This window comes from Cicer arietinum, chromosome 3 (genome assembly GCF_000331145.2).
Source record: "Cicer arietinum cultivar CDC Frontier isolate Library 1 chromosome 3, Cicar.CDCFrontier_v2.0, whole genome shotgun sequence".
NCBI lineage: Eukaryota > Viridiplantae > Streptophyta > Magnoliopsida > Fabales > Fabaceae > Cicer > Cicer arietinum.
In genome coordinates this window covers 51,862,736-51,875,344 of record NC_021162.2, presented here as the reverse complement: position 1 = coordinate 51,875,344, position 12,609 = coordinate 51,862,736, and the positions used below count along the sequence as shown (strand labels likewise).

Genomic DNA, 12,609 nt, shown 5'->3' with positions numbered 1-12,609 from the left:
TATATATATAATAATAATAATAATAATAATAATAATAATAATAATAATAATAATAATAAAGAAAATTAAACTCGTCATTCAAATTGGGAGACTATGCATCCTTCACTTTCCTTTTTCTCCTTCTAATTTTTTTTTTTTTTTCAAAGCCATCTATCTAGCATGCCTTAAGGTATTGTTGTAACCATCAACCCTTCTATTTCGTTATTTTGCGACTTTTTTGGTTCTTTGTTCGATCTAAAAGTGTGTATCTCATTAATGTGAAAACTTGGTCCGAATGTATATTATTGAACTATACCAATAGTTAATGAGATAAACATTCGAATTTGTACATTTGGATATACGAAAAGATAAAAAATAACTAGGGGTGAAGTCTATGCTACCCATTAGTCCGAATGTATACTATTGAATTATTTACTAAGGGGTATGACCTAGGTCAAGTCATTACAAGAGTGTTTTGATATAATTCAACAGTATACATTCGGACTAATGGTTTCACATCTGGTTGATAGATAATTCAAAAATGTTGGGATAGTGGGGCAATATAAGCTCTCATATCACGGGGTTGAGCAATTGGATCAACATCTCATTGTAGCTTCCAACCATTTGTATTGCAGATTGACTAAATGCCTACAATCTTTCTTCAAATGTCTCTTGAATTTGCAAATACTGAAATGCCAAATGTACCTTGATATTTTGTTTTCCTTTTACTTTTAAAACTTTCTCCTCCACGAGAGTTCAGATTAAACTTCCTTCTGTCGATTTTGGATTTCTAAGACCTTGTATATTTACTCAAGTTTAGAAGAACTATTAACGGAACCTTCGTTATGTTTTAAAAAACTTGTTTTTATAAGGGATTCCGCTAGTTTACTTGCTAACAAGGATTTTAAATCTTTTACCTTTTAAATGGATTCTACAGAGATCTTTTCTTTTCTTTTTTTGTGATAAATAGTGGTTCACCTTAGACAAAGCCCTCATTAAAAGTTCTCACATTCGATTCATAAGACTATGAAATTTACAACAACAAAAAATTGTATTCAAAAGTGAGATAAAAAAGTATTATATATAATGAAAATGTTCCTTTTTGTAATGTTACTTGAGTATTGAACGAATCCAAGTCCAAAATGCACAATTCAATGCTAAATTTGCTTGAACTAAAGATGGATGGAAGGCAATGCTATATTTCCAATTTGAATGAATCTAAACTACAACTATATCACAAGTATTTATCAAGCAAAAGGAAGCATAAATGAGGTAAAATAATTGCTGCACAAAACTGTACTACTTAGCTCACTTCCATCTAAGGGACTGCCTAATGCCTGTATAAATGAGTCCTAAAGACCTGCCAATCAAGCTAACCAAAAAGAATGAGATAGCTTCACTTGCTTTATCAATAACTTTTCTAACAATTGGCATGGTGATGTCAGACAACTCAAGGAGAAGGCTGAAGTAATATCGCCTGCAATACATTAGAACTAACAACAATTAGATTTATTGGGAGGAAAACTCTTCTATAGTGTGTTTGTCTTTAAAGTGAGCAACTAAGAGTGCATCGTGATCTTAACCAAATAAAATAAAAAATAAAAGTGGATATACTCTTATTTGCTCATTTTAAACAAGGCTTGCCTAATTTTACAGAAGCAACCCATCACAAATATGTTAAATTTTCCGTTGTCAGCCATCTAGTGGGTAAAATATCCCATTGCCAGAGTTCCCAATTCCATAAAGTTTTATTTCATTCGCCAAACCATGACTACTATTCTCTGAAACTCTATGAACATGAACAAAATGAAAAGTATGTATCCTCTTAATCTCCTCACAAACTATAAATCCTAAAAGTTAAGAACACAATGCAATGCTGCAAATTAAAACTAGGAAAAAAATTATAAAAAAAATAAAAAGATAACAAAGGCCCAATTGTAAAAGTGAATTTTCCTGTGTATTGTTAGAATACTACCTAATACCTTTAAAGAAACACAAAGGGCTCAGTCAAGTTTTAGTATCTAGCCAAGTTTCGATTTGATTTTTTTAAAAGAATAATTGTTTTTTAAAAAAAATATAGTACTCACTAAAATTTTAATTTTAAGCCCTTTAAATACAAAGCAAGTTATATATATCATCAGACCATGCTCATTTTAGTCACAAACTTTTGAACAATTAGACTCCTAATTTACCAACAACATTCAATGTAGTTCCTACAATAAACTACCATCCAGCTTTGGCATTTTAACATGTTTTTGTGTGTGTTTGAAATTTTGATTTTGAATTACCTTGCTATTGGAAAAATTATTATAATTATAAATGAGTTTGAATTGGAGGTATTTTTGTTTAAATGTTTATATTCTTAAAGAAAAGTTCAGTACAAAACTTTCAATTTACCATAAAAGCTATAGTTTATTACTTTTAGTCAAACTTGCTTTTGAGAGTAAAAGCAATTTTGATTTATAACAGCAACAGTTTATCTTTAACCAAATCAATTTACCTCCTCCAAACTCACTTTCAAACTCCACCATTTTTCCAAGCATGCTATAAATGCTTGTGTTGCACATGTAGAATACATGTCAAATTATAACTTTGCAACACCAACTTGCACTTCCAGCTGACAGAAGCTAAAATATTAATTTCATTTTTTATAGCAATTAAAAGTCTAATTTGGACCCAACAGTTGCCAGTAGGGACCCATATTTGTCGATTTAAACCTAACATATTATCAAATATTAGTAAAGCATATATTTATAGAAGATTGCATTAAGAACAGATGGAAAAGTAAGGAACTCAACAGAAAAAAATAGAAAAACAATGACCAATTGAACATAACATAAAATGCAGGGACCAGATTTTATTATGGCTAAATAGATAAGGCAGAGATAAAACATACCATCCTGTCAGGGCTCTTAATTCCTTGGTCCGTTTTATGGGCATTGAGAAATGATTTATCTCAATATAATGTAATTCATGTGACATGGTTTTTGAATGTTGCTGGATAAGATTCTTCCACCAACATTGTTGTTCAGTCTGACTGCTGTCTGGTAGATCGATGGGTTGGCTCTCAAGTGTACACAAGTCGAAGCGATCCTCATACATTGACACAACTGTGTCCATGTTGTGGTACAACCACTGGTTCAAAGCCACCTGAAACAATAGTATAGATTAAAATCTTCTAATTCATCCAAATTTAAATTATATAGTAAAAAAAGTTAACAATTTACATCTGGTTTAGTATAAATATCAAAACACGAATACTTTGCATTTGACCCTCTCCTTACCTGGAGTCAGGGGCGGAGCTTCCTTGGGACTAAGGGGGGCCGCGGCCACCCCAAAAAAAAAAAATTATAGGTACAATGACTAAAATGTCCATCTTAAAATTAAAAAATTACAAACATACCTAAACCTAATTCAGTTTTCTCTTTCTTCCTCTCTCTTCCGTCCAGCCTTCCTCTCTCCCTCTCTCCCTTTTGCTTGCAAGTTCTAGCCTTCCTCTCTCCCTCCTCCATAATCAGATTCATGAATCAAGACAAACGTGCGGTCGCTCTACGACAATTGCTCGTCTGCTCGCTCACGAAATTGCTCGCTGCGGCCAATCGTTCGTCTGCCTGACTGCCTCTGTCCGTGGCCATTCGTCGCTGCCTCTCTACTCGCCGCAACCTCATCAGTCATCTGTCTCTAGATCTCGTTGCTGCTTTGTTCAAAATGTTCGAATTTCTATTTTGTTATTGTTGATTTTTGTTAGTTAGTGTTGATTTTTGTTAGGTTGATTTTTGTTAGCATAAAATTTAAAGCTTATATTGTTATTGTTGAGTTTAGAGTTTTGATTTGGAGTTTTAATTAGCTGATTTTTGTTTAGAGTTTTTGTGTTGCACATAAGGTGTTTGAGTTTATGTCAATATAAAGTGTTTGAGTTTTTTTTGTCGTAAGGTGTTTGATTTTATGTGTTTGAGTTTTTTTTTTTGCATACAAGGTGTTTGAGTTTTGTTGCATTTTTGTTTGAGTTTTTTGTCTATATAAAGTGTTTTATTTTTTTTTGTTGAATATAAGATGTTTTATGTTTATTGAATTGATTGATTTAGATAAGTTTGTGAGAATGAAGAAGAGTAGAAGAATTGATTCTTTTTTCATGAGGAAAATTTGTGAGAGTGAATTATGTCGGCCACCCCAAACTTTTCGGTCAAGTTCCGCCACTGCCTGGAGTGCCAAAATAGAACCCGTAATACTCTCAATTTACCTGACACTGAATTTAAAGAGTGTTAGAATAATTAAGATTTTTATTTACTTTATATTGTAATTATAATTAGAAGCTCACTGTGTACAGTTTTTATTCTCTTGTATCTCATTAACTGCAATACGTTCACTAGCCTATAAAAAAAGTTGGTAGCACTCTGCCAGAGCTCCCCATCTTGGGAGACTCTGCATCTGCTCCAAAAACACTAACCACCTTCATTGCAAAAAACCCTAATTGCCTTTATTGTAGAGAAACCCAGCAGCCTTCAACAAAGCTCTTAGCACCTAAGGAGGAGTACCCATAGCAGTGTACACCGAGTGCGGGTCGCACAGCCTGCTGCCGTGTATTTGTTTGGAGACACGCCAAACAAAGCACATCCTTAAGACCGATCAACCCAGCAGGGCTCAAAAAACATAGTACTCCCACGTGCAGACATATGGGGCTCTGTTCACACCACCGCTTCCAGTCATCGGCTCACCTTCGTTCCCTTCTGGTTTTGAGCGTTGCTTGGTTCTTCTTTTGAGGAACTTAGAAAGCCCTTACTCTTCACGACAAAGTTTGTATCTCGAACAACCCTCCAACAAAGATGCTGTGATTTTTCACCATGTCTGAAGAAAAACCAGCTTCCCTGAGTCACTAGGTCCTAACAATCTCATTGTGTTGCATGGCTTGAACTACCTTGAAGGGTGAAACAACCTACAGTCGATGCAGTTGGGTCAAACCACCCTTGAAGAACACAAGAAACTAAACAACATCAAAGGAACTGCTCCATCTAAAAAGGATCCACAATATGAAGCTTGGGATGATGAGGACTCTCTTGTCATGACTTGGTCATGCCACTTGCATGTTTTCTCCAATGCTGAGAAGATTTGGGAGAACCTTCACTATACGTATTATTATATGTTGATAAAAGATGTATCAGCTTGTTATGTACTGGAGAATAAGATCATCAAAACTAAACAGAGAAAGTCTTTCAGTGACTGAGTACAATGAGAATCTTAATGGATTATGGATCAAACTATATATCGATATAGAATCAATGAAATGCAATGAAGACTCTAGCACGCTCTCGCAATTCATTGAGAGAGATAAATAAGTTTCACTTGACCTAAATTTGGAATATGGCACTTTTCATGCTCCGATTATGTACTAGGAGAAACTTTTTTCTCTCTCAAAAGCATGCTATATCGTTTGAGGACTGAGGTGAAGAAAGTAACATTACAGTGATGTTAGACAGTGGCTACTTAGTTTAATGCTTGGCATTAGATATTGGAAAGGTCCCCACGATAGGAGCATTCTATTCAAGAAAGCCTTGTGAGAAGTCTAATCGTGAAGACCATTGGTGCACTTATTGTAAGAAGCATGGCCACACTAAGGAGACTAACTTCAAACTTCTAAAAGGATAAGGTATGTGGATGCACAAGAGGATGGACAAGTATTCAATATAGACAGGCTAAATAGTGTCCAACTCGGAGATTGTAGGTGAGGACCAACCAGCTCCAACATCTTAAGAGGAACTCCCATAATTGAGCAAAATTGAGCTAGAAAGTCTACAAACTATGCTGAACTCTTTTAGTAAACCATCTAGCACTTGGCATTGACCATGATTGATAAGGACTCTTGTTGCTTATCCTTTAATATTTATGGTAGACTAGTATTACATCTAAGAATCTTTGGGTAATAGACCTCCGTGCTACTAAATTACTAATCATATGACCCCTTGTCCACTACTTTTTATGTCACACTCCACATCATCTGGTAAACAACACATTACTAGAGTAAATGGACAACACGCCCTTGTTACCAGATACAGTAGCATAACATTGAACTAACCTTCCTTCCCTTCACTTAAGTGTATAGTGACCTTCCCTTCCCCAACACCAAGATATGGGTTTTATTCTTCTTCAAGGTGGGCGCTGTCTAACTATTCAATGGGCATGTGAAGTTTCAACAGTGGGACCAGGAGGTGATGTTGTGGTGCTGACAGATTGTGCCAGCAGTTACTCCATGCAATAGTAGGATCCATGTGGCAACACTCTTAATGCCTAAATGGGAGCAAACTGCAAAAGGGAAGCTAATGTATATTACTTAGTATTACACCTACAAGAAGATTTTAGTAGATTGCAACCTTGAGGACAAAGTTATTTTCAGGAGGGGTGTATTGCTAGGATATAGAGCAATAGATATTAGAGTAGTTAATAGAGTGAAGAGTTGTTATAGTTAATTAGTTAGTTAATAAAGTAGTTAGGACTATTGTGTATAAATAGGGGGTTAAGATAATATCTTTGAATATTGTAATCAATTGTTGAATAGAGTATAGTTTCTATTTTGAAGGGGAAACTGTAGGAGGCGAGATTTATCTCCTGTTTGTTAATGAAATGTTCTTTCTTTGGAATCCAATTCTTGGGTTCCTAACAAATCGACTAGAGGGAGACATTTACCTCATTTGCAAATATGAATACTGTTAATTATTTTATCATTGGCAGTTGGCACCTCACTTTCGATGGGAATTACAACAATTTGATGTTTAAAATGCATTCTTGCATTGAGACAAATAATAATTTTATGTTGATTGAGGAAATCTTTATATAGACTCAAACAGTATCTTGGAGCATAAAGTGTCTAGAATAGTACGTGAATGCAGCGAACATGAAGAAAGCATGCTAAAATATCAGTATGCCCCTTAAGGAGATTTCATTAATAAATGTAGCGTAGACCAGGCTAGTTGATATATTTGCCATGCGTTCTAACATTAATTTGTTAAAATTGACAAGATGTGAATTTTTATAAAATGAATACTGCATAATCCACATATGCCTGATCTACACATGTAATGCATAAAAATATGTTATTAAATCCAGACTAGAAATTAGAGATTTCCAAATTCAAACATGTAATAAGTTGATTGTTGACAAGATGCTCCAAGAAAGAGTGGAAAAAGACTAATATGAGTAAACAATAGAAACAAGATCCATAAGCTTGAATGTGTACCTCATTACGTAATTTTTGGAGTTCTCTGGTGGACAAAGCACAAAATGACACGTCCAAGCTATTTGTTTTACTTGACACATCACTATCAACAGATATAAATTCCAGATAGAGGCTTGCAACCCCATCTGCCAGAGCTATCACTAAATCTTCTAATACGGACACACCATGAGTAGCAAATATACTGGAATCATAACAGGAATCGTCCCTGCCAAAAGATGGATGACTGGTGAGTGTCATAAATCAAAGGACTATTGAAAAATGAATTTAGAAGTTATAGAATATGAAAAGAAAAATATGAGATGGCATTGGACTCAATAATAGGCTAAAAACAAATAAAAAGGGCTGACTACTCCAAGGCCCGTTTGTTACGGATTATAAAAAAAGTGACTTTGATATTCAATAATTATGAATTGAGATATCTTACATTTACCCACGTATTTCCATCGATAATTATTGAATAAAATGAGTAAGGGTAAGATATTTTAAGCACTCAATGTTTGAAAGAGATTTTGTATTTTGTCCTCGTTTATAAAAATGATTTTCTTCAAAAGCTAATCAAAATAGTTATTTCATTTTCAGCATAAAAATCAGTTTTTAACAAAATGATTTTTGAAAAAAACTTACACGCAAACATAACTAAAATATCAAAAATGATTTTTTTTTTAATATTAAACAAATGGGCCCATAGACAGAAATCATTAATCCAAAACACATTTTTCATTGTAAACCAGGAAACAACAGAACTGCAAACCAAGGCTTTCAAAAATTACAGAGTGGCTCATACACAATGGAGGGTCTTGTTTGGAGCGGAGGGTGGCCACACCCCCAATTATTATTTATATATAATATATACAATTATACATGTTATCTAAGACATATAATTCATGTTGAAGTGGTGGCTAACTATTGTGCTGCACTAGTAAAAGTAGCTGCCAGAGCAGGATCGATCTCATTGGTAGTTAGTTTTGCATCTCTATTTTCTTTTCCTTGTGCAAGAAGAACCATGTATTGTGCCATTATCCAAGTCTTTCATTAATTGATGCTATAAATTTTTTTATTATATGCATGAATAAAAAAAATTTGGCATAAACAATTTTCAGTACAAGAGAGCGTGAAATTGAAGTCTTCATTTTATTTTTGTTATGTTTCTATGAGAAAAAATAGAAAAGACTAAAAGGGTCTGTTTGGGAGGGGATTTTGGAGGGGGGGAGAAAGATTGTTTTTCTTTTTGAAATTAAGCAAGCTATAAGATGTTTCTAAGTATGAAAGAAGTGTGATTGAAATGTTACATGATCATTTATCAAGTTTTTTTTATTTTTTTTAAATCTAAAATATATATCAAAATATGACTTTGCTCTCCAAAGTCTTCCTCCCATACAGCCCCTAAGACAAATCCCTCATGACAAAAGAACAGGTTTGGTAGTAAGAAAACAAACCTACAGGTTTTCTTCCCACTGGTAACTCACCAAAACTAGCAAATGTTACTTTATTGAAAAGCATTCAGTCGTAGACCAGATAACCGAGAAAAGATGTGTAGAGTTTAAAGATAATGTAAAGGCATGTAAATGCCAAGGGACGATCAGTATGAGTGTCAGGCAAGCATACTCGTACCATTTGGAGTATTCATGTCATGCTTCTTTATATAACAAAATTACATCAAAATGGAATCAGAAAAAATTTAAAAAGTGCAAGTGTAAAAAAAAAATACCTGAGCAAACCAAAAGTAAGATAACAAAGTAATTCTGAATACAGGTCTTTCTTGCCAGACCTTGTAATGTTCTGTACAATTACATTATCCCCTTTAACTTTTTCAAGTATCATAGCAACAAATTCCTAAGAACAATGTCAAAGAACTAAAATCAGTATCCATGAAGCATTTGGGTACTGCTAAATGATTGTCATATCATGTATGTAATAAATACAAGTAATTTAATAAAAAACATGGATTATTGGATATGTACTCAATACTTCTTTTCAATTTTCTCTATCAAAGGGAGTAGTTTAGTTGTTTGGAAAATCAACAGACTGATTATTAACAACTTCGTAATAAAACTTATTATAGATGTCCATGTAAGTTATCACTATCTCATCCCTTGATTTTCCTATCAACATTATAACTCTAAGAATCAACCCCTCGCAAATGAAAGGTAAGAAACTGCTTATAATAGACCTACAACGGGGTTGACCTTCTACTATATCACATCATGGCAGGAGCTTTATAAAACCAGGTTGCCCTTTTCTATTAAAACTCCATACTTTTCTTTTTTGAGAAGCCAACTTGATACACCTTATGGAATTTTCTTGAAAACCTGAAATCAGAATATTATGAAAATGGGATTTTATCTTATGGTTTAATAACTTGGATTTAACAAGTTTTTATATGCATAAGATATCATCCCATACACACCCTAGTTTTTAGAGATTTTGTTGTACTCAAATCTATCCAACCTAGATCAGTAGTTCAGCATTTTACTCAAACGTACTAGTACTAGTTGAAAGGCCATACATTTACATGTACTTTCTAGAATTACCTTGTCAGTGTTGCCTTTTAGAAGAAAAAATTCCTTTTCCAGCCATGTAGCACATATAGAATGACAGGATCTTTGAATAACTTCAGAAAAAACTTTGAGTAGATCATTCATACCAACAGATGTGGAAACACTTGAAATATTATTAACCTGGATAAAAATAATAAACAATTAATAACAGTAATAAAATAATTGTAACAAAATCTTACACCTAAAGTCTAGTAGTTAAACTCAAAATGGCTGATCCATTGATATACTAGAAGGAAGCAAGTAATGTAGTAACTGACTGGCTGGGACATTAAAAAAAAAAAATAGTAACATAGCATTCTTTAAGATTTCTTTCAAATAAGTTTTGTAAAGAAGCATATCTCCCACTTCTGACTTGTTCACAATCTTTAACGTTTATGCTCAAGGTATGGTATCCAAGTATGCTAAGCCAGAAGATATTCAAGTATTTATTGCATGCCAAATTATCAAAATTCCAAATATAACAAAACAACATAACATAACATGTGCATATGGCAAACAATGAAAAGAGAAAATTAAAAACAATCCCTGCCTCTTCCTCAACTTGCTGAAAAGAAGTCCATAGTAACCTTAACTTTGGACCCTCGGCAACAGCATTTAAACTCAGTGGTCTCTTTGCAGATTGAAGGATGATGTCCCCCGCATAATCCTCTTTCTCTAATGCATTTAGTGAATTTAAAAGTTTTTCTCTCACCACATCTAATACATACTTTGACTCAACTTGATCATTTTGCTTCACTGCACTGCAAAAGAGATAAAAATTCTCAAGTAATTAGAGCAATGACTATCATCTGTCTCAAAATACTTTAACAAATTTTCCATCTATGTAAAAAAATAAAAACAATTCAACCTTGATATCTTGACCCGCTTACCCTTACCTACCAGAAATGTCTGAGCTCTCACGTAACACATTTTTGCCAGAATTGATCTTCTGATCACTGGTATAAGATTTGTCAACAGGAATTACTCCAGCCATATAAGTAAGCAATATACTACCCAACAAAAGAGCCTGATTAACAACTGGCACCAAATTAGAAGCCGCTGTACCATCAAAGTCAACCAAAGCTCCAATGCCAATGCAGTTTAAAGGGAGTGCCCGAAGACGGTGAGTAATTTTTAAATCTGCAGACCCAAATACACTTGGCTTGAATGTTTTCTTTGTAAAGAAGTGAAAAAATTCACGTCCATTTCTAGAATACTTTCTGCGGCAAAAAGTAAATAATAAAAGGTCAGACCACCAAATTCATGATACCAGGCATAAAAAGCAACAAAGACCACGGCTGGTTGCATTAAAACAGAGTGAACTAGCAAAATAATCAATGTTGATCGTTCTCTTAAAATCTGAGTAATGGCAACAAACCATGCAAGGAAATGAAATCTTGGTTAACTGAAAAGTTAACTTGTTGGTAACTTGGTAAACCTTCGCTATTTAAAAGTTAGCTTGCTGTTCATAACTTTGTCCATGATGTGTAAGCTCTGTGGTAAGAGCTTGACTTTGTTACCTCAAGAGACGAAGTTCAAATCCTTTGGTGGCGAAATTTGTAAAAGTGATCATTAGTGTCACTTTATTAAATGATAATTTTTCCTTCCCCACTCTAAAAATTAAAAATTACCAACAACAAATAATCAAAGGTAATTTCGCAAAACATAAACCCATGACACAGTAGTTTCAACCATCACCAAACAGTGCAGTCTTATTTGATTTACTTTTCTAACAATTAATGAACACTTTTTGCACTTTTCACTATCAAATGTATTACTCTTATTTTACATTGCTTTATTAATTGATAAATAATAAATATTTCCATAATCAATAAAAGGTTAAATATGATGATCAAGTATGTAACATTCTAAATAACTTCAACAGTCCTAGGTATACGATTTAATAATATGCATTTACTTGAATTTTAAATTGACCAAAAAAATATACATTTGATAAAACCTTATATTGTTGATCTCCTAGAGGAAAACTTTCATTTCAACTAATAGACCAATAGACTGGTCAATCTCACATTTTAAATGAAGGTGAAAGTACGTTAAGTTTGACACCAAATATCAACATATTCTAACTACATAATAATAACAATGTTGGCGATGATGATGAAACCTTCGAAAAGTCTTGAAATTGGCGGTCTGATGCGAAAAGGCTCTCTCTGTAAAAGGGCTTCTCTGCATATGCAACTTAACACATAATGGGGAGGTCACACATTCTGCCATTGATAAAACTCCTTGCTTCGCTCAACACATTGCACTGCACCTACATGCGTATTTGATTACCTGCGACCCAATTAAAAAATCACTAGACAAAACAAATATAAAAATGCATAGATAATACAAAATCCACCTATAAACACTCCAATATTAACTAAAATGGGGAATTAGGAAGAATTAATCATAACACACACACACGAGTGCTTCGCTTAATTAACATTGTTTAAGGTGGATTTTCCTAAGTTGAACAATTACAATAACAAAAATTTGTCACCGAAATTGGAGGAAAACAAAATTATAATTTGAAAAGGTAATGAGAAATTAGATTGATACCATACGAGCGGAGAAATGGAAAAGCGAAGAAAAACCCCAAATGCGAAAAAGAAGCGAAGTGAGAGAGTGAAGAGTTTGGCGGGGAAATCAAGATGAGATGAGATGAGGATTGGATTGGATTTGTGCGTACCTGATTCGTTTCTTCCTATCACTCTGTTAACTGTTAACCGTTAACTAACGGCCAAATTAGGGTTTCCAGGCCTTTTAACGTGCAAAATGTGACATAACCATTTTGTTGTGTTTTTACAAGAGATTCAACTCTTAATTTTGGTCAAACCCATTTTGTTGCTTTTTTACAACAGA

At 33.7% G+C, this 12,609-nt stretch overlaps 1 protein-coding gene across 3 annotated transcripts; it reads right to left on the bottom strand.

Moving 5' to 3' along the window:
- Positions 1-1,041: 1,041 nt before the first annotated feature.
- LOC101495517 (uncharacterized) lies at positions 1,042-12,583 on the bottom strand. Of its 3 annotated transcripts, none has more exons than XM_004492264.4 (9): positions 12,437-12,583; positions 11,870-12,039; positions 10,641-10,964; positions 10,295-10,505; positions 9,739-9,885; positions 8,916-9,040; positions 7,208-7,412; positions 2,876-3,129; positions 1,042-1,456 (listed from the first exon to the last, which is right to left on the bottom strand). In XM_004492264.4, exons 2-9 carry the CDS (start codon positions 11,977-11,979, stop codon positions 1,288-1,290), a joined length of 1,545 nt encoding a protein of 514 aa, XP_004492321.1. In that variant the 5' UTR covers positions 11,980-12,039; positions 12,437-12,583; the 3' UTR covers positions 1,042-1,287. The 3 variants fall into 3 exon arrangements, with proteins under 3 accessions (XP_004492321.1, XP_004492320.1, XP_073222147.1); XM_004492263.4 differs by having other exon boundaries at positions 12,307-12,444; XM_073366046.1 differs by lacking the exon at positions 1,042-1,456 and adding an exon at positions 1,473-2,596 and having other exon boundaries at positions 12,307-12,444.
- Positions 12,584-12,609: the final 26 nt, after the last annotated feature.